At 44.8% G+C, this 26,147-nt stretch overlaps 1 protein-coding gene across 1 annotated transcript; it reads right to left on the bottom strand.

The window, feature by feature from the left end:
- Positions 1-686: 686 nt before the first annotated feature.
- pde6a (phosphodiesterase 6A, cGMP-specific, rod, alpha) lies at positions 687-25,191 on the bottom strand. Its single transcript, XM_004552081.5, has 24 exons — positions 25,141-25,191; positions 24,487-24,857; positions 24,086-24,227; positions 19,478-19,630; positions 16,703-16,792; positions 16,422-16,562; positions 15,698-15,772; positions 15,256-15,320; positions 14,313-14,379; positions 12,423-12,470; positions 11,502-11,651; positions 10,925-11,068; positions 10,397-10,462; positions 10,076-10,222; positions 8,314-8,421; positions 7,849-7,958; positions 6,099-6,186; positions 5,776-5,876; positions 4,958-5,065; positions 4,788-4,851; positions 3,092-3,166; positions 1,889-1,972; positions 1,547-1,715; positions 687-1,469 (listed from the first exon to the last, which is right to left on the bottom strand). The coding sequence occupies exons 2-24, from the start codon at positions 24,813-24,815 to the stop codon at positions 1,426-1,428; spliced, it is 2,568 nt and encodes an 855-aa protein (XP_004552138.1). The 5' UTR covers positions 24,816-24,857; positions 25,141-25,191; the 3' UTR covers positions 687-1,425.
- Positions 25,192-26,147: the final 956 nt, after the last annotated feature.

The following is a 26,147-nucleotide window of genomic DNA, read 5'->3' as shown; positions in this document are numbered from 1 at the left end:
TATATCTCATGTATATCTCATGCATATATCTTTCTACGTAGCACTTTTAATTCTTATTCTTACTTTTATTTTTTCATGTCTATTTAAGCGCAATTTATGACAGTATGTTCGCACTGAAGCACCGCAGCAATTTCCTAATGTTGTAAACCTGCTCAACATTTGGCAATAAAACCCTTTCTGATTCTGATTCTATTTAAATAACACTGAATTGAGTTTGCAGGTAAAATACATTTTACCAAAAGATTCTCTACAATAGTGAGGAAAAATGCCGTTACGCAATAAGAGATGGGATTTAGTGGAGTATTTCACCAACAAACATCTGAAAACTTCTTGTGGTGGAGAATAAACCGGGTTTGAGGCATTTGTAAATCTCCTTGCTAAATTCTTTCCAGCCCACTAGAACAGTTCCTCTGTTGTTGAGGCTGGCTTCAAACTGATGTATAAAAGCAGCAGGATGTTGGATTTTGTGGCGGACGTATGTTAGTCAGATGCTTGTTAGCTTTAAGCTTGAAACGATGTAAAACATTTCCACTGATTCTCCTGGAAATGAAAAGAAAGTGTGCTCGAGGCCCAAGAAAGAAACTAGTGAGCAGGCAGACATCCGACAGATACTTTCTAGTACAAAGTCATCTACACACACACCCTGAAACACACACACATGCACAAACACGCTGACACAGCTGTCATTCAGTAGGGAAATAGTCAGAAATCTTTACTAATGTCTGCAAACAAGCTGTTTCTCTTTTCTTCATTACAAAGTGAGCGTCGTTGGTGTGTGTGTGTGTGTGTGTGTGTGTGTGTGTGTGTGTGTGTGTGTGTGTGTGTGTGTGTGTGTGTGTGTGTGTGTGTGTGTGTGTGTGAGCAGTCAGTGTGCAGACACAGAAGTGATGCATGTTACATCCTGAACATGAATGCGACACAGGTGAGTGAGGGACGACTGAAAGGCTCCCATCACTGGGTCAGCTACAGGAAATGATGCAAAGAAAAGGCAGCAGCTTCTATTTTACAGCCTTCTAACGAATCACAGAGTTCTTATTGTGACTCTCTGACAGTGTGCACATGACCCGGGACACATTGTCAAAGCAAAATAATACAGAAATGGTTTCTGACATTTGATTCACAGGCTGGAAATATTGTTGTCACAGTCTTCAAGAGTATCCTGCGATGTTGGGCTCAGCTTAAGGGCCTTGCACTGTGATCCTGCACTAAACTGGCGGTAAATGTAAAAAACTGTGATTCCCACAAACAAATGAATGCAACAGGAAGCACAGAAGAGCGAATGAGACACATTTACAGCAGACCAAGGACATTTATGAAGCGACAGCTGCAGGAAACAAGTGTCCAAAGCAGGAAACGACCTCCCAGCGAAGTGGGTTCCTCAGGTGCGGCATGTCGAGCCAGCCCGGCAGGGTACCGCGAGCAGCTCTAGCTGAGAATGCACGTCTTTGACTGAGACTGGGCCGCGCTCGCTGCAGCAGGAAGGAAAGGAGAGAAGTTCAGTGTTCAGTCAGAGTTTGGAAAGCTGTGACGCCTGACCGCCTCCTACCTTGTCTGGCTGCCGCAGCTTTCTCAGCCTCCTCCTCCTTGGCTTTCTTAGCCGCCTCGATGGCAGCGACCTTGGCATCGTGCTCCTCCTTCAGGGCGTTCCACTCCTTCCTGTTGTTCATCAGCCGGTCCAGCATTGGGGTGATCTCCACGTGGAAGCGACTGAACTCCTGGGACGACACAAATCAGACACATCAGCGTTGCTCAATCCAAACCGCTAACGCTGCTTAAATGACACAGAGAGCCAGAGCAGCTCATGGGCCATATGCCGCTGCTCCACGCTTGCAGATGTTTATCTGGGTGGAAGCAGCAGCTGTGGGTGTCTGAGTGGGTGAGCTCTCACCTTGTACACAAAGGCGCAGACAAAGTCGATGAAGCCACACTGCAGCTTTGGAAGTTCCTCCGCTTTGTTCCTGTCCATCATGGGCTGAAGGAGAGAGAGAGAGAGAGAGACAGCTGATGGCCTCATCATCACTGTGGCCTCACACACCTGTGAGACTCCTACAGTGTCCAGCTCTGCTTCTGCAAATGACGTTTATCCACCTGCTGAACTCTCAGCGGTCAGCTCCTCACGTTTTCCTCCTTAATGACTGCCGAGTTACTGCACAGTCCTCAAACCATGTACAAAGCCCTGACTGTGGGCTGAAATGGAGACCAAGGTCTTGGATGCTTAGTATTTAAAAATACATTTAATAAAGGGCTAATTATACAAACATGAAATGATGCAAGCTTCTTTCAAACAGGCATCACCTTTAAAACAGAAGCTGCTACATTCAAACGTCATCTTTCGGGGAAATGCTGAGGCGAGCCCTGAAAAGGTCACGATGGCTGCTGGAAAAGCCTCTGCAGAGTCCTGTCAGACCACAGTGAGTCACATGACCTCTGTGGCACAGGAAGCTCTCCCAGCTGACACTGCTTAAGATTAACTCAGAGCACCGCCAGGTAAGCGTGGAGGGCGGTGCTTCAGGTGTCTGAAGGGCACGAGAGAGCAAGGCAGGGAAGAACAGGAAGGTCGGAAAGGATTTGGTCAGACACAGTCACGGCTCTCTCTGTATCAGCGCTCCACACGATGGCTCAGCACCGCCTGCTCAGCAGCGCCACAGGGATGCCAGTCTGTCCTTTCATATTTGCTCCCCATCACTAATGAAACCCCGTGGATTCGGTCCACCAAGTCCTCCCCAACTCCAACTTCAGAATAAACACATGGAAATAACTGAGTGGAAATGTGTTTGGAACGTTTCACTGTTCCTCCAAATGAGTCTTATTTTAAACTCCAGAAGAATCGAGTGAAGGTGGGGTGCTCCCATGCCCTGATGTGAGAGGAGATCCAATCCCTCCACTGGAGCCTTCAGGCACCATGTTTGCCGTACATTTGAGGAACCGCGTACCTTCTTTCCTTTTATTCTAAATATTATTTTTTCTCACATTTCTGACAGGGAACAACAAAAACCCAACAGCTGTTTCTGTCTGTGACTGTGTCCATGTCTGTGGGCTGTGGTTAGTTTAGAGTGAGGACAGCAGAAGCTGCAAACATCTGAGCTCTTACGATAGGCTGCTGCTCGAGGACCGTCCTCTCCAAGTCTCCCTGCTCCCAGAACTCTGCAGCGACAGACAGCGCCACCTGGAGGAGGAACCACACAGGTCGGGTCAGAGCTGCTGCTTTGAAGGAGAACACACACACACACACACACACACACACACACACACACACACACACACACACACACACACACACACACGCTGGGACTGGAGGAAGGACAGCTGCTGCAGTTTACCACGGAGCTGATAGGAGGAAACATTTGATGGAGCAGGAAATGATCCTTTGTGTTTCACATCGGCCGCTAAATCTGAATCAGACTGCTACAGTGTCAGGCTGTGTCTCAGAGAGATGGAGGAGCGCTGATGAATAATATGGAAATTTTGTATTCAGCAGCGAGTTAGTCATCGAGCCAGTTTTGGGGAACAATTGTGGCAAAGCGAGCAAAGCCTGTAGACACAATCTGTGTGCGTGGGAAGCAGAGTGGAGTGAAACGTGGGAATTATCAGCCATAAAAATGTCAGCAGAATTTCACAGAGAATCAAGAAGCTATTGTCTGTGAAACATCTGAGCGAGAAGGCGTCCATCACTATCTATCTGCACCGGATTATCTGTTTAAATCACAAAGCAGGCTAAGAGAGTAACCAGGGTTAAATTACAGCGGGGTATCGAGCGTCTGCATGCCTCTGCTCACGATCGTCACGGATGTTTCCGTATGACAGCTGCTCAGCTCTGAGGGTAGATTCAGGTGATGAAGGAGCATCAGAATACACTGGGAACATCCTCAGTGCCAGCTCTCACTGTGTCCGTTACAGGATTTTTAAATAGCAGAAGGCTCTCAGGATCAGCGGGATGTTCCCCTCTAAAGGTCAGACGCTTGGTAAAAAGGGACACACCAGAGAGTGTCTGCTGATCCCGAGACCTCTGAGATCTGGACCCTGATTCTGATACGATCGGTTCGGTCTGCTGCACAGAACATGAACACCGCCCACGAGCACGTTTCGCAACACGAGCTGCATTAAGAATGTGACAGAAGAATCGAACCTGTTCTGAGCAGACGCCACATGGGCCTTTACCCAGAATGCACTTCTACTGCTCCTCCAAGTCACAGACATCAAACTGCTGCAGTTCATTCAGACCCCATCACTGATGCTCACAGAAACCAAGTTTAGTCTTTAGACTGTGCAGTACTTAGAAAGTTTGGCCCCGCCCCCTGCACGTCCACCTGAGCAGGAACGTTTCAATTAAAGTGTGTTTGTTTGGATTAGCTGATCTAAATAATTAATACACCTCATCCATGCAGTAAATCACCTGGAGGAGAGCCTGACAGCGTAAACACTACTCCACCTGCCACCTCAGAGGTGTTCGGCGAATCCTGGGGGGTCCCGGCTGGGAGCCACCGTCCCAGAAACTAAATGCATTATTAGTCCTGCTTTCTGTCAGTTCGTGCTGATATTACATACTTTACAGAAATGCTGAGCCTGCCAGGCGTGCCAAGCGAGCGAGAAGCAGCAGGTTGCTTTTGATGCACGAGGCCGTCAGGAACCGACGCCGAACGCTGCCTGGAAAAATGGCAGCGCTGACAAAACGTCTCTCTGCATCTACTTCATCATGGCTCGCCTCTCGCAGAGTGTGTGTGAGTGTGTGTCGAGTTACAGCAGAGGGCCCGTTTTACAACCAGAACTGAGACACTAGGGGGGCCTACCTTACTCTGGATCTCCCATGGTTTGGCGATGGCGGACAGGTCACAGGCTGTCATCATCATCGCCCTGCAAGCATAGCACGTGGATGGGTCAGAGCTGCGCGTCTGGGTCTCCTTGCTTGCCTGAGAGTGAGTGTGTGTGTGTGTGCGTGTGTGTGTGCGCTTCTGCATACATGACAATCTCTTTGCGCGTAGTCTCCAGCATCATGTATTTGGTCCAGTCATTCCAGTTCTCGTAGGTCTTGGACTGGTCTACAATCTTCTGGAACATGGTCCTCTTCCTGCACAGAGACAGACATTCCAATCAGCTCACAGGAACCATTCCGCTGTTACTGTAGTTATTCCAAAGCCTGGAGAAAGTGAATTAAGTCATTCTGTGGTCCCCTGCTGAATGTGGAAGTTTGCTCACTAACAAAGAAATAATCAGTCTCTAATTTTTATGGTAGTTTCATTTTAAATGAGAGCGACAGGGCATCAACCAAAAACCCAGAAAAGTCATTATATAAACTGATTTTCATAAGAATTTGGTCCAAGCAATTCTGGCTCCCACAGACAGGCTCTGTACCCGTGTCACATGCACTACATGATTATAATCAATCAGTTGAGTACTCCTGATCTCAGCTCATTGTGTGAACAAAGCACAGCTGAAAGCTGAAGCCAAGCTCCATGCAGGATCTCGCTTCATGGGGTGAGGATCATGAGAAAGGAGGTGGGTGGAGCTAGTTAATGATCTGAAGGCAGGCGGTTCCACAGGTATGTCTGAGATCTGCAGGGAACATCATAGAAGGCTTGGTGCTGATCAGATGAAGCCAAAATTTAGCTCCTTGGCATCAACTCAACCCACTGTGGTTGGAGGAAGAGACTTCATAAACATTAGAGACTGTTTGAATTCAGCAGGGATCAGGTAACTATCCCCCTGCTGTAGGTCAGGTTACTGAAGCCTTCACATTCCAAAGGTAACGTTGTGGAATGATGCTGCTAGCGTACTGACTTGAAGTACAGAGCCAGATCAGTGGCGATGATGGCGATGTCCATAAGGTGGATGACGAGGTCGTGCTGACGGCGGTTCAGATTCTGATAAATGTTCAGCGCCTGAAGCAGAAGAAAAAAAAAAGACACTTCAAACAACAAGAAAGGATCCAAAGGTTGAGGTTCCTGCACCTGAGACTCAAAGAGCTCAAAGACGCCTCCTCTGATGAAGCAGAGGTAACGCTCAAACATCTCAGCCCCACTGCTGAAGATGTGATGGCAATCAAATCATCACTGCACACAAACAAAGCTTCACATCTTCATATTTAACGTGTGTGTATATACCTCATCTCTCAGCAAAGTCTTCCCAAACTCCAGATGGTGTCTTTCCAAGATGGAGGAGCCGTGAAGCTTCGCCAGAGGATTACCAGACCTGCACACAAAAACACACACACACGCACAATGGGAGGCTAGACTGTGATAAATCATGCATGTTGAGCCCAGGGTGGGCCTGGCTGCCTGTGTCCACTGCTAATGGTGGCTTTCATTAGCTCATCCATCAGCGGGAGGAGCAGAGCAGCTGGAGGCGTAGCTCGTCAATATCGACTCATTGATATTCTCTGTGTGTGACGTTGACTTCACTTAAAGAGCTGAGGTCAGCTCGGCAGCTCACGGGACAAGCGACTGTCGCTCGGAGTCGATAAACGCTCCTCAGAGTAAACAAAGGTCTGATTTCCAGAAAGTTTCAAAGAACGTGACTGATGCTCTTCAGCAAATCAGGACATGCCGCTCACAAAGGTGACACCTGCTCACTATTCAGGGTTCCCACTGCTGCCCCTGCACTTTGGCATCCTTACATGAGCAATGTGCAAGTACAGAGGGTCGCAGCAGTCTCACCTGCTCACCAAGACACAGATAAGTTGTAGCCACATGTATCAGCGTGGTGTTTGTTCTTAAACAGGCAAACTTTGATTTAGCTGTAAGTTTATATGTGCAGTGTTTTTCAATGTTAGGGTCTGCGTGTGACACCAGCCTTCAAAAACCTGTGGAGCAGCTTCAGAAGAATGTTCCTCACTGTGAATCATCTACAGAACATCATACCATCCACATACTCAACAGCTGGAGGAATCTCTGTGCGCAGGCTGATAAGGATAGATCAGGAACACTTCCAGCATCTATGAGTGGCTTGGCTACAGCTCAGTCATGGAGGGAAGACGGCACGTGTGACTACGATGGAGAAATGTGCTCCTTTAAAACTGATCTCAGGTCAGACCCAAACACGGATCCGCATGAAGAGGAACGGGAGCTTCCGGCTCGTTATCTGCAGTTTTCAGGCTCGCAGACCATCACAGACTCATGAACTGTCCAACTTTTACAGACACGTCACTACCTCCAAATCTTTCTGTTAAAAGGGAGTTTTTCCTTCCCACTGTCGCCAAAGTGCTTGCTCATTGGAGTCATATGATTGTTGGGTTTTTCTCTGTATGTATTATTGTAGGGTCTACCTTACAATATAAAGCGCCTTGATCTGGCGCTGTATAAATAAAACTGAACTGAATCAAATTCATAATGATGTCGTCATGTTTTTCTTATAGTGTTTGATTTGAACATTTGATTGTTTTCTACGTCACAGCAACCTGACTTTTTGTAATTGTGGTTGTAGTTTTCTTTTAGTGGCTTATGTTTCATTAAGATTTGTTAATAAATGCCATATTTTCTGCACATGCTCCTGTCAGGAGATCTGCTTCTTAAACCAAACAGTAAAAGCTGCCTTCGTGCAGGGCCTCGAGTAGAAATCAGTGTTTGATTTGATCAAATCGAGCCAACAGACTGTACAGAAAATATGGATGTAATTTTAAGCCCAAAACATTGTTTCTTTGTAATGACCAGCAGAGGGAGACTCCTCTGTGAGAAAATAAGGCTCCTGATTGGCTGCTCTCTGAGCTCAGGAAACAGTCTCAGATGTTTTTAAGTCTTCTTTAATATAACGTGATTTTTTTCTGCAAATGACGGAAAACAAGCTAAATGCTCCACTGGTGACTACACCCATCTCATATATGCAGCATGCCAAACACCCCCACCCCTGCCTTCTTACTTCATCTGGTAGAGGTTGTTGGTTCCTCTGTGGTCGATATCGTGACAGAAGCCGGCGGTTACCATGGCCATGCACTCCAGGTCTGTGTAGTAACGCTTCAGATCACCTGTCTGAGAGTGTCAGCCACACAGAGCACATGTTTATTCATGGAGTCGGCGTGCAGGTGTGCACTTGCACACAGACACACACACACAGATATGTACACACAGGGATTAACACCGATCCACACCCAGAATCATTGCATGTGTCTGCGCTATATGAATATAAACTATGACTCTGAGTGGTTTTCTTAATAACGACCCCTTCAGGCACACTCCATTATATCTGCCACAAACACACAACCTTGACTGAGAGAATGAAGAAGAAGAAGAACAGGGTGAGCAGAGGGGTGGGGCTGAGGGATACTGAGTGTGTGTGTGTGTGTGTGTGTGTGTGTGTGTGTGTGTGTGTGTGTGTGAGAGAGACCATCAGCAGGGTGAACATTGTCTGTCCAACGTTGAATCCGTGCCTCCAGTTGTGGTAGGTGATCTTCCTGTAGCCTTTACTCAGGGAGTACATGAATCTCACCAGGACCTGCAGAGGAAGCACAGCATGAGGTCCAGAGGTATTAATAACAATCCTTACATTTGAAATGATGCTAGTTTATCTAGTAGTCAGTCACTTTTAACCAATAAAAAGTGTAAGTGTGTGCATGGAAATGTCTGTTCTTAAACAGATCATGCTAAACTTAAAGCCCCTGAATTGACGTGCTGTGTGAACATTAGCCATCCAATTTTTCGTCATCTCTTATAATTTGATATCCCAAAATGCTCCTGTGGCGAGTATTGTGGTGATGACTTTAAACCATGTGCACGTCCAGCTGTTGCTGAGACAGAGTTCACATCACGTCTGTGGTCATGAAATCCTTTGAAGGACATTACAGACCACCAGTTGGATCCCCTGCAGTTTGCCTAACAGGTTGGTGGATGATGCAGTGAACATGGGACTTTATTACATCCTGCAACATCTCGACCGCCCGGGAACTTATGCCAGGGTCCTGTTTGTGGACTTTAGTTCGGCTTTTAATACCATTGTGCCTGAACTTCTCTCCTCCAAACCTTCCCAGCTCAGCGTGTAACCAGCTACCTGTCAGTGGATCACCAGCTTCCTGACAGACAGGAAGCAGCAAGTGAGGTTGGGGGAGATCACCTCTGAAACTCGGTCCCTCAGTATTGGTGCCCCTCAAAGATCTGTCCTCTCACCACTATTGTTCTCTCTCTATACTAATGACTGCACCTCCAAGAACTCGGCCGGTAAACTCCTAAAGTTTGCAGATGACACCACCATCATTGGCCTCATTCAGGATGGTGATGAGTCTGCATACCGGCAGGAAGTTAGCAGCTGGTACTCTGGTGCAGTCAGCACAATCTGGAGCTGAACAAGCTTAAGACTGTAGAGATGACAATGGACTTCAGGAGACATCCCTCAACACTGCTCCCCCTCACCATGTCAGACAGCCCGGTGTTGACTGTGAAGATCTTCAAGTTCCTGGGTACCACCACCTCCCAGGACTTGAAGTGGGAGACCAACATCTCCTCCATCCTCAAAAAGACCCAGCAGAGGATGTACTTGTTGACACAACTGGGGAAGTACAGTCTTCCACAGGAGCTGCTGATCTAGTTCTACACTGCAGTCACTAAGTCTGTCCTGTGCTCCTCCATCACAGTCTGGTATTGTGCAGCCACTAAACAGGACAGGAGCAGACTGCAGCGGACTGTACGGGCAGTAGAAAAGATCACTGGCGCCCCCCTGCCCTCCATCCAGGACCTGCACCTCTCAAGAACCAGGAAACGGGCAGGGAAAATCATCACAGACCCCTCACACCCTGGACACAGACTTTTTGACCTGCTGCCCTCTGGCAGACGGTATAGAAGCCTGCAGACCAGGATGGGGCTTGCCAGCATGACCTCAGAGCTAACAGCTGTAACTGCACTGTGTTGAGAGCAGGTGACTGCTGTTTCATCACAACCAGCGCTCTGTTTCCTTTGTGCAGGTGTACGTAGACCCCTCCACCGATTGATGGAGGTCAGCTGCAAACTTTTCTCTTCCCTAAATGACACTTTACCGTATTCTTAGTTATATGTAACCACTAACATGATTATTGTGTTACAAGTAACATTGAAACCATCATAGCTGCTGCTGCTCCCGTGTGCATCGCACTTAAAGCCATGGATGGGGGCACACGGACCTCTCTGGGAATGTGAAACTTGTCCACCACTTTGAGTTCGTAGTACATCTTGACGCCACACTTCACCAGGTCCAGTTCGCTGTGTTCAAAGTCACAGAAGTGAAACTCGAAGATCTCGGCTTTCTTGGAGTTCGGCAGCACCTCGGACTGTCGAGGAAAACAAGAACAATGCATCAGATCAATGTGGGAATATTTTATTTGGTCATGACCCGGAGCTCCGCGTGGATTAGGAATAATAAAAATCATCAGAACAAACAGCTCCCTTCTCATCCTGCCCTGTTTTTCTTTTTGTGTGCTGATGGGAGCGTTTGGCATTTTTACCAGGATCTCCTGAAGCTCCTCCTCCTCGCACTCGTCCGGTTCCTTCCCCCACCTCTCTCTGGTGTTCTGCGGACAAACACACATCGTCAACAGTCACCTTGGATAAAATGGTTTGGCATCCATCAACTGACACCTGATCTGAGGTCAGAGCAAGTTGTCTCTCTGACAAATCACCTCATAGAAAACCTGACAGCTTATTCCAGCTTACAGATGATGCTCAGCTCCTGCTCCTGTCATCCACATCCACCAACAAAGCTTCAGAGAGACAGCTTTTAGCACGAATACTCAAACAATAAAAGACAGACATAAAAGAGAGCGCTTCATCTCCATCTGATTAGAATCACATTTATCCAAAACAATGCTGTAATTCAACGACTCTTCAAGTCTTCCACTAAAGATGTTCACTTACTGAAAGTTTCATTAATCAGAGCCAAAGAGATTAGTTTTAGAGGCCATCCTCATCTCTGAGGTGCTCCTGCCTGAAACAGGAGGAACAAAACTTGAGTGGGGAGACACAGACTCACTCACCAGGACGTTTTGGATTTCATCTTTGCGACACTTGACGTGGTAGAGCACCATGTCCTGGTAGATGTCCTTCCTGTTCTCCAGTTTGTTCATCTTATCGTAGGTGTCGGTGTTGAGCACCGACCAGCCCAGGAACTGAGTCAGAGACTGGGAGAGAAAACACTGGAGCTTCATTCACCTCACAATCCGCGTACAATTAAACAGTATGTGTTATTGCGATATAGTCTAGTGGGTAAAGGTTTGTTGTGTGCCGTGTGTTGTCCTGTATATATCTGCAGCCTCAGTCAGCTTTAAATGTACAGCAGCTGGCACCACAGGGCGCTCCCTACTGTAGGGTACAGTTCATTTAGTGATAAAATCAGGGCAACAATATTAAGAGCAGAGGTTTGTTGATGAGCTGAGGGTGTTTTGTGTTGCAGTGAGGTGGCCACAGAGACATCAGTAAAAGCCTCCAGGCCTGATTATAAATAATGCAGACGCTCTGAATGGCCTGCAGTGTATTTATAGTAAACCAGTGACACACACACACACACACACACACACACACACACACACACACACACACACACACACAGTGTACCTCCATCAGGGTTTCATCCATCTCATCAAAAGGTTTCCCATCCTTCCTGTTATAGAACGTGGCCACACCCACAATCTCTTCCTTCTTGTTGACGATGGGCATGGACAGAACGTTCTTAATGGTCCAACCAGAGTCATCCAGCGGCTCCGTCTGAACATGAAAACACCCTGAGTTTAATTAGCGATGACAGGACGGCCTGCGTGCCCACTCTGAGCTGGTCTTATAAAGGAAAGAGTTATTTATTTTCTGTAATAATCTTTTTGTCCTACAGACCGTCTCAGAGTCAGGCGGTCTGCCTCCATCAGTCAGCAGACATCTGAGATGTTCAAATGACTGACTGCAGCTTTAAGCCAGGGTAACAGGCCCCACACTGTCAGCAGACCTGAAGCACGATCCGTGTGTGAGCTCGGACAACAGTACCCACCGCAGTAGAACGATTAGAATAAATGCACTCGGAGCTTAACAGCCCCCAGGAACATCATTTAAAGTAAGGAGAGCAGAGAATGTTGGAAATGTCACCGATTTATATGTTCATGATTAGTCTCTGGTGTACTGTTATAGTACAGGACAGACCACTGTAGTGCCAAGGCAATTTTTTTGCATACTTTATACCTACACGTCCTTCGAGCTGGCTCGCACAGTGCAATCAAATTCCAGCATCTTCTTCTACTGAACATCTGATTACAGATGACAAGCCAAAGCGGTCTCACTGAGCCCTCAAACAGGAAGCTAAAACTACTTTGTCCTTACTGAAAGACTTCAAACATCATTATGGTCATGTTGTAATCTAAGATAATACTGAGGATGATCACTTTAGTCTGGAGTCTGTGATAACTGACAGCAGGTCAGTCCTGAAGTCGTTCAGTAACATCTTTGTGTTTTATGAAGCATCCTTGGAATGAAAGATGGCGTACAGCTTACCTGAAAGCTGAAAAACTCGTCCTCAGCTGCGTTCATTATGTTACAAATCTGTGGGAAAAGGAAGTAAAAAGATGAGCACGTGAGGGGAAGAAGCTTCACATGTTAGCAAAAGACTTCTGAATCATCTGGAAGCTTCAGAAGCAGAAATATCGATGAGAATGAGGAGAAATGAGCAGAAGGTGGGATGAACGTGCTCTAGCTCTGTGGAAGAAAGAACCACATGTTCAAAATCATCACCGTCAAGCTCTCAGCTTTTTCTCTCAATCATGGAAACGTAACTCTGCATAGGAATAAAGTTTTCACCTTGTACATAAAGCAGAAGGGGAAATATGAAGCGGGAGAGATGATGTAGGCGTGACAGATGATGAGGAGCAAAGACGACGGGAGGACGGGACAGGAGGAGGACAGACGAGGAGGAGGATTAGACAGACGAGCGGCGGCAGCGGGCTCGGCGGTTTGGGAAACACTTGCCGTGATTAATTACAACGGTTGCAGAAATTACAATTATACATCACCGCAGCGTGTGGCTGAGCACTTTTCATTTCCACAGCGGCATGCACGCTGACAACTGTGTAATAACTCTGAAGGCACTCTGCTCATCGACCCACCCGCACACTGCAGCGAACATGAGTGGAAATCAGATTTTTAAAGGACAATGATCTAAAGTTTTCACTGTCTCCACATCAGTGGCAATGATTTAAGACTTTATTGTTTAAGGAGTTATTAACGTGGTTCTGACAAAGAACACAAAGTACAGTAAAATTACAAGATGGACGTAATGTTAACGACCAACATTAGAGACTTTAAAAAAAAATTTATTCAGTTCCATTCAGTCCCCTTGGGGTGCTTTATATGATAAAGAACCTACAATAATACAGAGAAAACCCAATAACCCATCATGACTCTGTATAAGCATTTGGCGACAGTGGGAAGGAAAAACTCCCCTTTAAAAGGAGGAAACCTCTGGCAGAACCAGGCTCCGAGGGGGACAGGAATAATAACTAATAAATAACAAATAAATGTCCTCACTCAGGAATGGCTAAAGACAGTCTGAGTTTGTGGGGAAGTGCAACTTTTCAAACACTGAATCTTTTCTTCAGCTCAAACAAGTTTTTACTGCCTTTAATTAAACCTTTAATGAACCGAGCTGGCACCGTTTGTACTCATCCGGCTCTCTAAACACTCATTCATTCTCACATTTGTGACCTCCAGGGTGTCCAAGCTCCAGCCGTCATCACGTGTCCACATGACCTGACAAACTGTCCCAACTCATCGTGAGGCACAAATGCAAAAGCCTCAAATTTAAATCTCAGTACAGTCCTTGCCTATACATGGTCCCCTCGAGGCCCTCTGGGAGCTGACATTTCTCACAAGAGACAAAGGAAGAAGGGCATGTTTGTTTCTTTAGACAGAAAAGCTGATCAGGAATATTTTATGCAGTAATATGACACAAACTTTAAACACAAGTATTGCCAAAAATATTTAGATGGTTCACTTCAGGCTCCAGATCATTAACCTGCGTTTTTTCTAATGACCAGCAGGGGGCAGCAATTCAGGCTGTAAAAAACAGTCTATGAGAAGCTAAACTTGCTGCACACTTGATTTACAGCTTTGCTGATCAGTGTATGGGCTCCATTCGTGTCTTAGTTAAGAAGATCTGATGCTTACTTTGTAAACGGGAGTAAAATAGACGTAAAGTAGAAAAGCTTTAGGGTTGAGATGACAGCAACCTCAGTTTCTCGGTCAGATCATCACTTCTGGTTTTAAAAGTATTAAAATGCTAACTTGGAGCTTCTGAATGAGTTCTCGTGGGGTAAGAACAGCAGAAACGTTGGAAATTGATTATCTTGTGACAGTTAATGTGAGCTCGTAGGAACAACAGATACTGACCAGCCCAGTTTCTGCTACATAGGTGGGTAAACCGCTGACCAGGGCCCAGTGATCTGCTGGAGGACCCCTGGAAATGAAGACATGCCACACAGAAGGTTAAAATGCCACAATCACCTTTAATAAAAGCGAACAAAGTGTACATTTCAGTGGTAATACTCAGTTTACTGTATCATTGTTAAGCAAATGTCATGTAAAACGAGCTCAGGTCAAATAACGTCTGTTCAGCCTTCGGTTTGCACTGTGGTGAAGTTACTGTGAGCTGCATTGTTTGCACAGCGGTTATTAATGTTTACAGAGCAGGGTGGGATCACGGAAATCACAGCCTTATATGGCTGAAGGGAAAATATATCAGTGGCGCTGTGAGGCTTGGCTGTGAGGCTTGGCAGAGCTCCCGAATCCGTTTTTTACCCTCAGGTAAAATCTTTATTTTTCTCCCACATAGAATGTTATTACTATTAAAATCAGCCTTCTCAAATGTATTCTTGCTTCATTTAATTTAGTGCGTTTAACTTCACTTGTTTTATATATTAACTTACTTGTATTGAGTCACCTGTGCTCTCTCAGAGGACCGCTGCTCATGCTAGTAAGGACAGACTCGCCAGGCTGTTCATGTTTATCATTATACTGTCGTCACTCTTCCACGTGTTGTGTTCAGATTGTGATTCCTGTGGATGTGTTTTTTAGGACTCCAAGTATTCACGTTTGAATTAAGCCACTCTTCCTTCCTTCCTTCCTTCCTTCCATGAGAGCAGTGCAAGGGTCACAATCACGTGACCCCTGCACTGCTCTCATACACAACCATATCATCTATGTTAAGAGATCGCTGCATCCGTGCTCAGATTTCCTTCCTTGCAGACACATAAGTGTGACCCGACGTAATGCTAGTGGTCAAATCTCTGCAGCGGCACTAATATCTGCTAATGTCACATCTGCTGAGACTTACGGTATGACTTTGATGTCCTCTTTGCCATGGAGGATGTAGTCAATCACTTTGTAGAAGATGATTTCCTTGAGAGGTCAAATAAGATCACAGTTAGTTTGCTGAAACTCTCTGCACAGACTCAGGTGTGAAATCAGGTGTAAACTCCACACACAGATAGAAAAAAACCAACAACACTTTAAAGCCCACTGTGTGTGAATTCTGATAAACTAGAGCCAGATAGGGGAAAAAGATTAGAGGAGAAAGACTTTGATAGGGCTGGAAGCATTATTTCACTCAGCGTGTGTCACAGAAATGAGCTTCTGATTGGCCTGCTGATGGAGATACAAGAAGCTGGCACGTTTTAACCTGCTGGAGGTGCTACAGTCACTGTGATTGGAAGCACTGAGTAACAGATGAATGCCACATGGACTTGGATCTCAGAGTTTGGTCAGGACCTCCTCACCCTGCCATCAGGAGTTTTGGGTCCATCATAAGGAGGAACCTCTCCCATCAAAACAGGCCACAAGTCAAAGAACTCCTGCACACATAACAGAGACACAGAGAGAAAAAGGCAGATTTAGAGGAGAGAAACATTAACGTTATTTAATGTTATTCTGGGAAGATGTGGTGCTTTTGTTCAGTCTTCAGAACATGCCCAATTTCACAGATCACAGCGCAGCTTCTACTGCTGTTTGTTATTAAGTGTGTTATTCATGAAATCCAGTATTGTAAGCAGACGGCCATCTGTACAGACACACAACATGTGTTTGTTCTCTGAGAGCAGGTGCTGGGAATCAACTGGCAGCTGCTTGTAATTAGGTGACAGCCACAGCCAGTATTTATGGCACCATGTTAGTTATTACAAATACATGGAGAAGCTAAGAAGATACTTTAAATATACTTTTGTCAGCAGAAGAAAAAAATCAAGCAGATCAGATAAAGAAAGCCCAAGGAGTCTGAAAATATGCATTCCCAAAAGATGAAGATAAAAAACACAATGGATTCCATAAAAACAAAGACTGGATGGACGCAGCATAGAAACAGGGATGATACTCTTAAACATGTTGGTTCAGCAGGTCCTGGTCCTGAACCCAGACCATTCACATTACAAATAGCAGGATGCTGGACAGCTTGCTAAAGATTTCTGGCTCCTCTGTGACTCTGGCTGTGAGTGTGTTGTTGCCTACCTTGGTCTTGGTCATGTCCAGCAAACCCACAGAGTAGCGGTCACAGTTGAGGAAAGCTCGGACTGTGTACAAGGCTTTGTGGAACTGCCTCTCGATGTCTGTCATCTCCTCAAACACCTTGCTGGCTGACCACAGCAACACCTGGACAGCAAAATCAAACAGAAACCTGAACCAAGGACAACCACGCACTCATCTCTGCTGCTTCTCTTCCTTCTAATGTCTGGTGCTTTTTTTTGTTCATCACCACTAAAGAAAGTGGCTTTGCATAGATCTATCCTTACCTGTCCTCTCCTGGTCTCACAGTTGTGTAGGTAGCTCAGGTGGAAAACTCTCAGTGCCAGGTTAGCAAAGTTCAGATATTTGTTCAGGGTCTGGGAGAGAGTAGAACATGAGTGGTGAGGATTTTGAACTGCACGCTCTTACATTTCTTATTACACCAGCAATCCTAAAAAAACCCTCTCCTCCAGCTGATCATCTCAAGGAATTAATTTGCAGACTTGGAGCTTGTGTCCATGTTTTAATGAAGAGCTATAATAATCTTAACCCAGAACACACAGTTCTGATGAGTTGCTGTCAAGAAACTTGCAGAAACGCCTCATTTTTATCTTCAAATGCAATGTTTAAATGGTCCCTGTTAGTTATGACAAAAAGATGCCTCATTATGTCTCTCCTGACATTCATCATGTTTGGAGCAGCAAAAAACCCCCAAAATTAAGCAAAAATCGACTTAAGAATAAAAAAAACCACAAAGACTGCACCAAAGAGTAAAACAGTGAAATGTGCATTATTAAGTCTCTCTGTTAGTAAATGGTTTTGTAATTGATCAACAAACGGATTTACTGTGCCTTACAGAAACCTGGTTACAGCAGGATGATTGTTAGTTTAAATGAATCAACACCCCTGAGTAATAGTAACTATCAGAATCCTCGAAGGTCGAGGAGGAGGAGTGGCAGCAATCTTTCACTCCAGCTTATCAATCAACCAAAGACCCAGACAGACTTTTAATTAATTTGAAAGCCTGATGCTTAGCCTCATACACACTAGCTGCAAAATTCAAAAAACATTTTTACTTGTTGTTGTTTCTGTTTCTAATTTCTACTTCTTTGACTTTTTATCTTAATGAAGTGCATGCAAACCTTCGGTCCAACTTGGTCACCTTACAGATCTTACAGCTCTTCATGATGCAAAATTAGTCCTGAATGCTAACAAAACCAAAGTAATGTTGTTTTCCCATAAGTGAAGCTCCGAACATCAACTCAGGAAAGTGATACCATAGAGCTTGTTGACTCATACAAATGTCTTTGTATTTGATAAGGATCTCAAATTACATACTTGATAAAAAACCTCAAATTTACTTTACAGTTTTTTTATAGATTAAAATCGTGTTTCTCTATTGCAACTTGCGTTAAGCTTGTTTTTATCGCTGTTGGATTAAGCGATGCTGTCTATCGATTTGCCTGTCCCATTACCTTAGCTCAATTAGACCCCATTACCGTGCTGCCCTAAGATATAGAACAGGCTCACACTTCATGACTCATCACTGCACTTTGTATAGCCTTGCTGGATTTACTTCACTCAATAGTTGAATAATGAAGCATTGGTATATTTTTATATACACAGTCATTCTAAGAAAATTGCCATCATATATCTACACCAAGTTCATTGCCCTCCAGAACACCTACAATCTCAGAGCCAGGAGCTGGCTACGGTTTAAAGTAGAACTTGTGAGCACAGAGCCAGGAATGTCAAGTCTGTCTTATTTCGGCATGTGGTCTTGGAATTATCTGCAGCTCAGGATGAGGTTGGAATTTCTTGTCCCTTTATCTAGTTTTAAACAAAAAACTGACAGAGGTCCTAGTCACCAACTGTACCTGTAAAATTTAAATGGCTTGAATTTGGAACTGTTTTAAATGTTGTAATGAATTTGATATATTTTACTGCTTCATATTTAGTGGTCAATGTGATCATTTCATACATTGTTGCAGTTGTATATAAACTGGCTTGTTTTGCACTTTACACACTGCTGCTTCTTACTTAGTCATACACCACCACAAAAACAGCCACCTCATGAGCTTTCTGTCACTTTATTATTCAGTTACACACAGTTTTTCAGTCTGTTGATGGTTTTCTGATAAATCTGCTGTGTCACAGTTAAACTACATGACGTATTGTTCACATCGGTGGCACCACAAGAACGCGATTAGATCCGAGTGGAGCGTGGTTTGGGGTTAGGGGGACGCAGCTGGCTCAACAGCCACCGTGAATTGTTCCTGGTGTGTTTGAATGTCTGTGTGATCCAGAGTTTTGAATTTTCTAATTAGTTTTTATTTTTATTTCATTTTGACTCTTGACTCTAAACTGTTTTACTTCAGTTTAGAGTCAAGAGTCAATGTTCTTGTGTCAGTTTAGTCTTTATCTGTCAGAGGCAGGGTTTATGAAAATCAGTGCTGCTGTTACAATAAAAACACTTTTTGAAAACAGCAACTCTCTGTCTCATACCAAAACTGAGCATATTAACTCTATAAGCTTATTTTCATTCTTTTTAGTTTTAGTGAACTATAATAAGTTTGGTCTCGAATGCTGCAGCTGACCATGCTTCTCTGATTGAGCCAATGGACAGTGAGGAGGACACATCATCAAAAGCAGGTGGAGTATGTCCATCCAACAATAACCATACCTGATGGAGTCAGGACCTCTGGAGTTCATGTGAGTCAAAGTTTCATGTTTTTCTGGTCACATCTGTAACATCTGTAACTTCGACTCCTTGTGTTTGTGATTGGTCTTAAATGAAGATCATTTTATTGGGGATTATTCTGGAGGTACGCTCGATAGTGTTCTTTATCAGTTCTGTCTGGTTTCCTCCACATTAACACTCAGTCTAGTCCTGCTGCCAGGTTTTCTTTTAGTCCGGGTCTATCTGGCTCCAGGTCTGAGAAACTGACCCTACATGTTACTTGTTAAGACAAAAGGGGATGCAGCTACCTAAATATCACTGACAGAATGAGACAAAGCGGAAGAAGAAAGTCTGCTGAGGGACAGGCGCTGTTACAGGTTACCTCTTCATCCTTGGCAGTGAAGCACGGGCCATCCAGCTTGTTAACAGCCATCATGACAGCCACCATGTCTTTACCGTTCATGATCGGGACGGCGAGGACATTCTTCGTCACGTACTCGGTCAGCTCATCCACAAAGCTGCTGAAGTGTGTGCTCTAGGAGGAGAGAGAAGAGGCAGAGTGGATATTTCACTGTATCTAATTATCATTGCTTTCTCGCTGCACTTTTCAAAACTCCCAGAGCTGCTTTGATGAACTCTCTGATGATATCCATAAATGCTGTAAGTGAAGCCTCTCCGTTATCCTCAGATGCCACGCGCTCTCAGCTGCGCTCCATCTATGCTTCATCTATGCTTCCTCCTGAGCAGCAGAGGTCATCAATTGTTCCTCTGGGGGTGTAACACAGGAAAAGCAGCTCATTAGCTGCCAAGCTAATCATATGATTGTTGGGTTTTTCTCTGTATCTATGAAGCGCCTTGAGGTGACTTTTGTTGTGATTTGGTGCTATATAAATAAACTTGAATTGAATTGAATTGAATTGAATTGAAGAAGGAACAAAGACCTGCACAGGGACCCATTTGGCTATGACGAGGTCTCTGTCTTTTTCTGGATGTTACCTGAGTGAGGCAGGAAAGGGATCAGAGCGCATGCAATTGTTTAAGAGGAAATATAGAGAAAGTTTGATACTTGTCTGCTTTCTGCTGAAAATACACTTGAAATCCACCCATCTATCTTCTAGAACAGGGGTGGTCAACTCCCGTCCTCGAGGGCCGGTGTCCTGCAGGTTTTAGATCTCACCCTGGGTCAGCACACCTGAATCAAACAATTAGTTCATCTGGAGAACTTCAAGACATGCTGAGGAGGTCATTTAGCCATTTAAATCAGCTGACATGTCTAAAATCTGCAGGACCCTAGAGGCCTGGAGTTGCCCACCCCTGCTCTCGACCAACCAAGTGCAGTAGGATATAAAATCAGGTGTGACAGTTAAAACTGAATAGATGCTGAAGCTGAAAACCATGTGAAACCCTTCTTCTCCCCTAAAAACACAGCGTGGAGTTTTCTTATCCAAACACTTCCACCGCAAACTGAAACGTCTTCAGGTGCATTCGCTGTTTAGATTCTAAAAGAAGGGCACAGAAACCCTGCTGTGGCTGATCCTGGATCAGCTGCTTCATCTGCTGCCTGACAAACAAACCCACTGCACAGATAGGGCACTTTGCCAGCTTGTTATTAGGTGACCTTTGACCCTCTTAAGCTCGCAGAGCTCATCACCCTGCACATGGATCATTTACCCATTTTTAGATGGAGACACAGTATCGTTTATGCAGCTCTTACGCGGCTGCTCTTCCAGTTTGGCTCTTCATCCCAGAGCACACACACCTGTAAGTACAGCTCTGCAGGTGTGATAAAAGGTGTGCAATAGTGCTGAGTCTGTGGAAGCAGCGGCCTGTGTGACCTCTGCGACTAATCTGGGATTGCTATTATTCAGGACAGATTAACCTGTTTATGTGGAGCCTGTCCACCTCCCTCACACACACTGATAAATAACAGGGTACCACTCTGAATATAATTGCATTATTCTCGGTCTCACTTTGAAGGAAGAAGATGATGAATCGAGAGTCTTGCCTGATTGGCTGATCTGCAGTTAACTGGGTCAGGATGGAACCAGTGAGCACAAAGGCAGCAATGCCAGTCCCTGCATTTCATACAGAGCCACCCCGTGCGCATTAACATCACAAAGCCAACCTGTTATCTGGAAACACTCGTCGGTCCTTGGCTGGGGGGAGAAACTGAGGCTCTGATTGTTCCTGTCAAACTGTCACGTGTTTGTGTGAAGCTGAACACCGTTTCACAATGAAGAGCCAACAGGCTGCTGGGAGCACAACTGCTGCAAATAAACCGGGCACAATGAGCTTGAGCCCACTTTGTTCCTCCGTCAGCAGCACGGCCTTCTGAGGTCAGTGAAAGGATGCGGTGGAAGTGATACAGAGGAGCGCCTGTGTAATGTGGGCCGCTGCCCTACGTGGCGTGAATGTCTCAAAAAGAGCTGCCAGAGGCGGCTCCTGCAGGTCCGCCTGCAGGAGCATGATGCAGACACGAGAAAATGCTGGCCAGCTATTTTTAAATGTCAGAGGTATTGGCTGTAATGAGATTGAGAGGAATTAGCAGCATAAACCGCATGGAGTCATGTCACCCTCTGGTGGACACACCGAAGCCGAACGGCTCTGATAGAAAATGAAACAGGTCATAAAAGCATCAGAAACACAGATGATTGCAAACATTCAGGGAACCTCGAGGCTCCTGTCTGTTAGTGATGTGTCGGTTGCGAACAAAATGGCTCTTAGAGCCGGATCTTTGACGTGAATGACGGGAGCCGGCTCCTTATTGCGAGCTGTGGGGTTTTTTTTCTTTCTCTCACCCTCTCTCTCACACTTTTTTCCGCACAAGGCTCACATGCGGATGAGGGGGGAGGGGCGGAAGTTACACTCTCAGTAGCACAGGAGCGGGGGGGGGGGGGGGGGGGGGTGACATTAGAAAGGTATCCGGTTGTTCAGTCTGACGTCAGTAGCCGTGTCTGGGTCTAAACTCCGCTGCAGGTCCATATATCAAACGATCCCTATGGCATTACTGAGAGTTGAAAAACTGTCTAGTCTTTCATCTTTAATAAAATGATCAGCGTTCTGCTCTACCAGGTGTAACAATTGAGTTTAGCATCCAGGCATCCATGAAAACGGAATTTATGACATTTAACGGAGTTAGAAGTTAGCAGGAAGTTAGCTCGCTAGCTTCTATCTAAATACAATATAGCATGTCCTGACTGCGGGATTTTGGAAACAAATTCAAACATACAGCTCTGTTATCACTTCCAGCATAAATGAAGACAGAAAACTAAACAGCAGTGACGTTTGTAGGGTTACTGAAGTTGGGCTAGCTGGTATATAATGATGTCCTACGTTACCGCTAGCGACACAGCTATGTTAGCATAATATAAACAAGCTAACTTTTTTTCCACTCGATAAAAGTTAACGTGAGTGTTGTCGGTGGTCAGGAACAAATGTAATCGCATGGCAGGATGCTGTAAAAGGACAAAACTTCAGCCAGGAGAACAACTGAGATAATCCATCCACAATACGAGGTTAGTCATTCATATACTGCTGCATGGGCTGGGCTGTAGTTACACCCTAAGGTTTTAAAAACTGAGCTTAAATAAATGATTAGCGGTAATAAAAGCCGAGGGAGGTCAACAGTGATCGCTGACTGTTTTAGGAGCTTTTTGAGATCAAATATAAGAAAATACAAAACATTAAACATGTTAACACAAAAGCCATATTAAACGCAGACTACTTTAGACCCGGAAGTAGGATTCGTCGCGTCATCACTGAACAACCGGATAGTAATCAGCCACAACTATTTGCGGATGATAAAGGATTCAGAAAGTTTATTCATGCAGGTCCATATGACAGAGAATATGCATCTTCTTTTTGTTTTCATATTTTAATTTATATTTAATTGTGTTGTGGTTTGCAGTGTTTTGTGTTGTTTCACTTTAAATTTGTTAAAGGAAAAAGCTGAAAATTTAAATAGTTAAAAATTGAAATGTGAATAGTTGGTTTTTGTATTATATGATTTATTTATTACATTTTATATGGAGTGAAAAAATAAAAGTATATTTACGGTGGCCCCTACAGACAAAAGACAAAAACTCCAAAACATGTAAAAACTCAGAAGCACGTAAAACCTCAAAACACGTACAAAACACAACAGAAGTGTTCCAGGATGTTAGGCGCAGTGTTGAGCTTTTGTTACCTAGTGGCTACACAAGCCAGCAAGTACCAACAACCGGATTTGGTGTGTGGTAGTAACAGGCAAATGAACATTTTTTTAAATTATTTGAATATATATGAGTGCTTGTGTATAAATACACAAACAATACACATATGCTTTCAATTATGTAATTTAAGTGATCTAGGTAGCTCTGTTTTGGAAGTTCAGTTCATGCTAGAAATGTGTTTTGGAGTTTGTACGTGTTTTGTCTCTAGGGGCCACCGTAAATATTTATATATAAACATATAATAAACTTTATTTATAAAGCACACTTAAAAAAAATATATATATATAAATAAAACCACTTTTTTTTACATTAGTAATTCCTTTTGTGCATAATTTTATATTATTGTTAATAATAAATTAATTACAGCAACAAAACAACCTGAAGAGCCGGTTCGGAGCTGAAAGAGCCGGCTCTTTTTAGTGAGCCGAACCGAAAGAGCCGGTACTCTAAAAAGAGCCGGAAATCCCATCACTACTGTCTGTGCTACTGACTGTCCACGCTGTAGTTTGCTGCTAAATTAACTGCTATTACTACAAATAACTGGAGTCATAACTGCATTAATTCCCTCTGTTTAAACCAGTCGTGAGTTCTTTTACATGCTTTCATAAAGTGAACGTGTATCTGAGAGGATTTCCTCTTAGCTAAACAGCCACATGCTGCTTTTAGGCTCTAGATGTTTTTGGGGACTTTACTTCATATGTGATGGCACAAAGATGAAGGTTTCCAATCGACCAATCAATCCCCCATAAAGAGTACTTTGGGGGGGGGGGGGTTATTACCTGTGACACATCAGAAATGTTGACCATCTTCTTGCTGGTGGCCACGTGGCCCACGATGCCCATATCCAGCGGGTACACGATTTCACTGTCGGGTTGCACGAGGCACTCGTCAAAAATGGCGTCTTTATGAACGTTGAACAACCTGAAGGTAAATATGGAGACAGAAACGTGACCCAGGGTGACCAGGCCCTCTCTGACCTCACTAAGTGCTGGAAAGAAGGAAATCCCAGTGTGCTCCATCACTGGTTCCTGAGGAGGAAGCTTGACCTCCGAGATAATAAACATGTCCAAGCTTCATGCTTACATTTAAAATCTTTCAATTGCCCCAGGGGGACAAATAAAGCTATCAGCATCGCTGCTACCTGCACTGCTTTCAGACACTGAAGTGGGTCTGCAATCACCTGGTGGCGAGCTCAGCGACGCCGTTCCTCTGCCGGTACATAAAGAGACTCATGCGATCCACCCGCAGCATGAAGCTGAGGTGCTTCATCAGCCTGAAAACGGACTTCTCCATGTTCAGGTTATCCTGGATGTCACGCACCAGATCGATGAGGATCTCGCTCTCATCCACCATCGTCAGCTCATGAAACGTGCTAATGTTTACTGCCGTCTTGCGGTTGGGATCCAGCAAGTCCGAGATGATCTTAGGCCGGAAGTTCATGTCAAAGTACTGCTTGGCAAACTGCGGGTTGGCATCGAGGAACTGCTCTGCTGCTGCTGCATCCACCATGATTACTGCTGACAGGGGGCAAAGCTGATTGGAGGAGTGCTTCTACGAAAGACAACAAGTAGCAGATGAGTTTAATACTGAGAGAAATATAATTTCGTGCAACAGAAGAAGAAGAGAAACTGGATTTGTTTCTGGGCTGAAGCCAAAACAATGAGCTAAAAGATGCTGAAGGGCCTTTGGCTTTTCTCAGCATTTTACTCTCAGAATACAGAATGTGGTGTGAAAAGCTGGCATCACCATCCTTGCTCTGCACATACTTTTATCAATCAAACCATAAAATAACATAACAATGTAAAAACAGTTAGCAAGAATAAGGCGGCTGTACCTGTGAAAGTCCTCCTGCTGTCTCCGGCTAATCCGTCTGTGCTGCAGATGTCTGAGAGGAGAGAAAGGATTACAGGGATGGTTTTAAATGGTCATGTGTGGACATAAGCCTGTGTCCAATTACATCTTGGGGATTATATGCCTTCCAGTGTTCAACTTCTTTCTGTGTCTCAACAAAACTCTGCTAACACTCGCTGATCTTCTTCAGGACCAAGAAAATTAATATTTCTCCAGTTTTCCGTTTACTGGACGGTTTTTGGTTCATGCATCCAACCAAAGGCCTCATAACACACTTCATGAGTCAGCCACACGCACATTTAAACTACCACTCAGCATCGACTGACCAACGCACATCATTTCAGAATAACTTTGCGAGGTTCAGTTTTCAGTTTGAGCCTTGAAGGACTGAATGTTCTCAAGTATTTTAGTGGAAAAAAAACTCTCAATCGTCTCTTTCAGTGTAACCACATTCCTCTGAAACGCACTCAGACGTCAGTGTGTCTCAGCATAAAGAAGCAGTGTACGTATGACCTGACACACCAGCAGCACACGTGCTGTGCCGGCACACGGAGTCCTCGGTGTGCTGCAGGACAGTTTAAGGTTAATGGGGACGCGAGACCAACGAAGACAGGCCGGACACAAACTATGTGAGTAAGTCTGACCGTGCTCAGATACACAGATCACATGACCCGTGTGACATGCAGTGAGTGGAAAAGCTGGACAGTCAGGGACGTGTCTATCTTTCCATTTCTCTGATTTCTTATCAAATGTTCAAATTCACACGCGGTGTGCTGGAAAGGAGAAACAGGTCCCTGAATCACCTACGTGTACTGCAGGGCGTGTATGCACGTGTGCCACTCGTTCTGTCTGAGAGCACGTCAGCGAGCTGACGGCGGACGTGTGAGCTCTCTGAATGCTTTGTGTTGGGTATCATGTTTCCTCTCTGACCTCTGACTCTGGGGTGAGAATTTTGGGGGACATCATTTGTCTCCCCAAATTCTGCAGCTT

This window comes from Maylandia zebra, linkage group LG2 (genome assembly GCF_041146795.1).
Source record: "Maylandia zebra isolate NMK-2024a linkage group LG2, Mzebra_GT3a, whole genome shotgun sequence".
In the NCBI taxonomy this organism is placed as follows: Eukaryota; Metazoa; Chordata; class Actinopteri; order Cichliformes; family Cichlidae; genus Maylandia; species Maylandia zebra.
Note: the sequence above shows the minus strand (reverse complement) of the source record. Positions and strands in the feature narration are given on the sequence as shown.